The following is a 5,236-nucleotide window of genomic DNA, read 5'->3' as shown; positions in this document are numbered from 1 at the left end:
AAATGTTTTGTATGTATAAAATACCTGAATGAACTACAGTATACGGCGGACAGTGTATACTGCATGAGATACTGTATCCCACAATGCACTGCACTCGGGTTGACCTACCTGTCGAGACAGATTAACGACAGATGTGATAACTAAGTGATAAGCTGCATGATCAAACTGCCAAAAGTTATGACGTTTTTTCACATAAAATTGGATTAAAATTCAAATTATACGTTTGTGAGATTATAACTGGATGACATTTACTCAATTAAACATGCATGAGTCATGTGATAAACATGTAGACTACTTAAGTATGCAGGAAGTAGTATGTACTTTGTCACATGTAGTATACTAGACTTTACTAAAGGATACTAGAGTTTGTACATTTGTATTGATGAATAATTTGATATACAGTAGTTTCACATACTAGTATTTAAAGTGTTTTTTTAGATATTACCTTTCATGATGTGTAACAGATGTTTGTGAATGTAAACGGTCTGTAAAGTTTCAATGATCAAATATGGTAATGGCCATTTTGTTTTCGGGGCCGTCAGACCCATAGATATCATATAATAAAGGCTAGATGTCTTACGGCAGAGTCACTTCCGGCATCACCGTTCGGCCATCTTGTCACAGGCAGGCTCTGATGTTCGATGAGTGATCAGCATGAACACAAATACTCTTATCTCGCTGAAATCTTGACGGATTGACAAACGGTTTGGTTTCTTACAAACGTTATTAACATGGCTATAATTCTGAATGCTTGAACATATATGTTATAATTATTCATATGTATGCAGTGTCATAACTACATCTCTGACGTTTATAACAAACCAAACTGTTTGAATATCGGTAGAAAATTGAGCAAGTTATGGTTATTTAAAAGTACATGCACCATAAAAACACAATGTTACGAGTGAGCGAGCTGCCTGTGACAAGATGGCCGCCACGTGCGGATGTCGACCTCCATTGGCCAGCAGCGCGGACGAGACATCTAGCCTTTATTATATGATATCTATGGTCAGACCAATCAGAGCAGAGTAGACCAATCACAAGAGACTGGGCCATCTGACCAATCACAACAGACAAGGCCGTCTGACCAATCAGAGCAATCACAACAGACTGGGCCATCTGACCAATCAGAGCAGAGTAGACCAATCACAAGAGACTGGACCATCTGACCAATCACAACAGACAAGGTTGTCTGACCAATCAGAGCAGAGTAGACCAATCACAACAGACTGGGCCATCTGACCAATCAGAGCAGAGTAGACCAATTACAACAGACTGAGCCATCTGACCAATCAGAGCAGAGTAGACCAATCACAACAGGGGCACGTTCAAGTTCAAAACGGTGCACAACGTTTTGCTACGGTATGTTTCCTGGAAACGGTGTGCAACGGGGTTTGAGATGCGTTTTCTCTTGTTTAGTGGGTGTGTCAGAACTGCAGTCCAATCAGCAGCAACATGTATATAAAGCACGCGGTATTAAAGTGAACTCGCACAATGGGTTCAAGGAAAGTAATTTACAAATGTGTTCGATGCAACTCGGTATACGCAACAACTGAGGATATTAGAAGACATGTTTGTCGTAAGTTTTATTGTAAAAATATAGGATATCAACATAATGATGTAGTTGTTTATATTTTTAGCTTCATTGCAAGTGTATGATATTTGGTATAGAAATAAACAATGGCAATTAAGTGCTTTTCCTAAAAATGAGAAAAAAAATACAGGGTATTAAAACAGTATGAACTACAAATAAAGTCAGTATGTGAGGATAAATAGATGTGTTTTAGTCTGAATTAGGTAAGATGTGTGCATCCATTTCAGTTTCCACAAATCCCTTCACTCGATTGGGATGTTCTCTTGTGTTCTGGCCGGCAAGTGCAGTAACTGTAACATCGGGCATATTTTGTAGTATTAAACACATATTTAACACATATTTATACCAACTTCATCAGGCTCCGAAAATTCTTCACAAAGAACACAAAGAATGGCCTTTCTCAGCTGCCATAGTTGCAACTCTTGCGTCATCAGAACAGTGTGTTCAACGCATCACCGTTTCTGTTTAAAAAACGTTGTGGAACGTTTTGTCGGGACTGAACGCAGCCCAGACTGAGCCATCTGACCAATCAGAGAAGAGTAGACCAATCACAACAGACGGGGCCATCTGACCAATCAGAGCAGAGTAGACCAATCACAACAGACGGGGCCATCTGACCAATCAGAGCAGAGTAGACCAATCACAACAGACGGGGCCATCTGACCAATCAGAGCAGAGTAGCTCTCAGAAAGGAGAGGTTTATAAAGACAATCCTTTATCAAACGGGCACTGAGAAAAGAGGTGATGCTGCATTGTATATTATAAGAAAATTAAAGTGTTTTTTGATCTTGGATGTATGCAAACCTATTGTAGGAGACCTCCAAAACAAACCTTTAAAATAGCATAATAGGGCCCTTTATTGGGCAGGTAGCAGCACACTAGTGTTCCAGCTAATCCACAATTTGGAAATCATTGCAGCATTTCTGCTGTGGAGGAATTTACTGACTTCACTCCCACTCAAAGTACTGTACCAGCCAGCAACTGACATTACAGCACATCTACACACCCATCTGTGGCTGATAATTATGGCTTTCTGAGATGCGTTCTTAAATAACACCAGTAATCTGACCTTCAGTCCCCAAGGCTAAATCTTAAAGCTCACATGCAAACAAAGCACAACACATTCAGACAGAGGAAACATTCTCAAAAGTCCCTGTTAGTCATTTTACAGCATATACTAGTATCCTAGAAGTCATTCTGCATCTGCAAAATTGCTACTGTAGTTAATACCACAAACATGCATGATCCACTGAAACTTAAAGCTGGTTTATACATGCATGCATGATTTGTAATATTCCAGTATCCAATATCTTAACCATGTTTTTCTTAGTGTGAAGAACATTTTAATAAACTAAAAAATTTAAAGGCACACCGCGGAACTTTTGGCCACTAGTGGCGCTCGACCTGTAACTTTCACGTCTAGCGTCCCTAGAGGCCACAAGCTCCGCAGCACTGTCGCAAAAGTCAACAAACAGTCAACCGGTCAGACCATAGACAGTGGGTCAGCTTCCCGTGTCTTTAGATTGTGTGTGCTTGCAGTGTTTGAGGCGGGCAGCCTTGCCGCGCTCGATTCCCTTATAGCAGTCTGCTGAGAGAGAGCGAGCGGGGCGAGCCCCGTGGGGCTTAGTGCTAACATGTCTGAGTGAATGTGGGCGCGGGACGGCGGGCACATTTACTGCACTAAAAACACCGTCGGCCTGAGCTGACTGTAACTTATGCGTGTTGGTTTCGTTTTACAGAAACCGTGGGACATGTTGTGTGTAGTGTTTGTGGGCACTGAGTCATGGGCACGTTCACTACATTTAATGTACATTTGACATGAGTCGACTTTATTTGTGCGAGCCCTGCACTGTGGCGGGCTGTGTTTGTGTGTAGAAATGAACAATGGGCTGTGGGCATTTTATTACACTCATAACACTATCGGCTGTGGCCGGAATACCAGAAAATACTACACTACTTATATGATTTATCTGGGTCACCTTGGAAACGGCATTTGTGTGCAGGCAAGCGTCAGCATCGGTCGGGCACCCCTCCTCCTCCTGTAGCTCACGCCAGCGAGCGAACGCTGGACCAATGGTGATCCTCGTCCTGGCTTTTCATTTGTCACTATGCCTTTTTCTTTTTTTTTTGTGTCCTCTGACAAAACCTTTGCCTTCTTCCTTGTAGCTGTTGGTTCGGCCATGACGAAAACATACAGACGGCAATCAAACGCAAGTTGAGCACTCACGTCAGAATCTGAGGAAGTTGTGGGTGGTGGGGGAAGTGACGTATGCCGTAAAGCGGTTGAATTTTGTAGTTCTTTTTGTGCTCGGGTTCCTACCCGAAACCCGAAGTTACATAGTGCTAGGAAAAGCGATACAGACACCTTCAGGCTACGGCAGACGTGTCATTCAACCTATTGTAAGTCGATGTACCATCTCAATGGGTTTTGGTAATATATTATAAAGGTTGAAAAGTTCCACAGTGTGCCTTTAAAGAACCTCTCGTTTAATGGAAAGATTCCATGGATGTTAAAGGTTCTTCATAGAACCATCGATGCCAATAAAGAACCTTTACGTTTAGAATGTCTACGACTATTGCAGACACTTTAGGATTTTAAAAGAAATTTACAGAAATTGGACTTAGTTCATTTAATAAACAGTTTCCACAATCTTCTCAGGTTTGAACTATCAGCGAACTTGACCTTTAAATATAGTTTGAAGAGAATTTCTCCAATTACTGATCAGGTGATAATCAAACTTACCCAGATTTGTAATTTGATCCTCTTGTTGTTGCGAAAAACGGTTTTCACCTTAAAGTCGATCCCCACCGTGCTGACGAAGGCCGAAGTGAAGGAATCATCCGCGTAGCGAAACAAGAAGCTGGTTTTACCCACACTGCTGTTGCCGATGATGAGGAGCTTGAACATGTAGTCGAAGTTTTGGTCAGCTGCGTCTTTCTGTGACGGCTGGAGGTGCGAGTTGGCCACTGATGCCATCTGAAAGAGAGCTTTCAAAAATCAATACAAGATTTGAGAAATTCTTCTTATTTTAATGACCTCGTATTTCATTTAGAAGTTGCCTACAACTATTTAAATACATAAAACCATATGAAATTTGTTAGTCCAAATTGTGCCTCATTTCAAGTCGACATGAAATCAAAATCGACCCCATTTAAATTTCTAAACATATTGCAAGAACAACAACATACAGTCCAACATTGTTTCTAATCAAACTGTCTCACTGTTTCAGGTTGACTTCAAATAAATGACACATTGATTCATGTCTGAAAACGAGTGTCTGTTCACCCTCTGAGCACAGCCTTCAGAACCAGCCATCTCCGCCGACAGGAGAGCCCAAACTAACAAGCAAACTCTTGGGAATGGAAACACAACCCCTTCACCCTTCAGCTGATCAATCAGACCCTCACGGGCCCGTCTCCATCGCGACGGGCCCCCCAAACAAAGCATGCAGACCCATTAACAGGCGCTCCGAACACCACTCCACTCCAGAGGTGGAGATGCTACAACAAAGAGACCGACTGCCCACATCAGCTATTGTCTCAAGGACACAAGAGCACTTGTTAGCTAGGATCTTTTTGAGCTCATTTGCAGTAGTAATTTAGAGTGGCAAGTTTGTGAGTTGGAGGGGCTGAAGGACTGAT

At 42.0% G+C, this 5,236-nt stretch overlaps 1 protein-coding gene across 1 annotated transcript in view; it reads right to left on the bottom strand.

The window, feature by feature from the left end:
- rab3db (RAB3D, member RAS oncogene family, b) overlaps positions 1 to 4,994 on the bottom strand; it is a 10,753-nt gene extending 5,759 nt beyond the window's left edge. Inside the window, exons 1-2 of the mRNA XM_056233609.1 lie at positions 4,881 to 4,994; positions 4,338 to 4,571 (exon numbers count right to left, since the gene is read on the bottom strand). Coding sequence (XP_056089584.1) covers positions 4,338 to 4,571; positions 4,881 to 4,910 — 264 coding nt within the window. The 5' untranslated portion in view covers positions 4,911 to 4,994. The remainder of the gene's footprint in view (positions 1 to 4,337; positions 4,572 to 4,880) is intronic.
- Between the last annotated feature and the right edge of the window lie 242 nt (positions 4,995 to 5,236).

This window comes from Rhinichthys klamathensis, unplaced genomic scaffold, assembly GCF_029890125.1.
Source record: "Rhinichthys klamathensis goyatoka isolate OS25496 unplaced genomic scaffold, OSU_Roscu_1.1 h1tg000015l_1, whole genome shotgun sequence".
NCBI classification, from domain to species: domain Eukaryota; kingdom Metazoa; phylum Chordata; class Actinopteri; order Cypriniformes; family Leuciscidae; genus Rhinichthys; species Rhinichthys klamathensis.
This window is presented reverse-complemented; position numbering and strand designations above follow the sequence as displayed.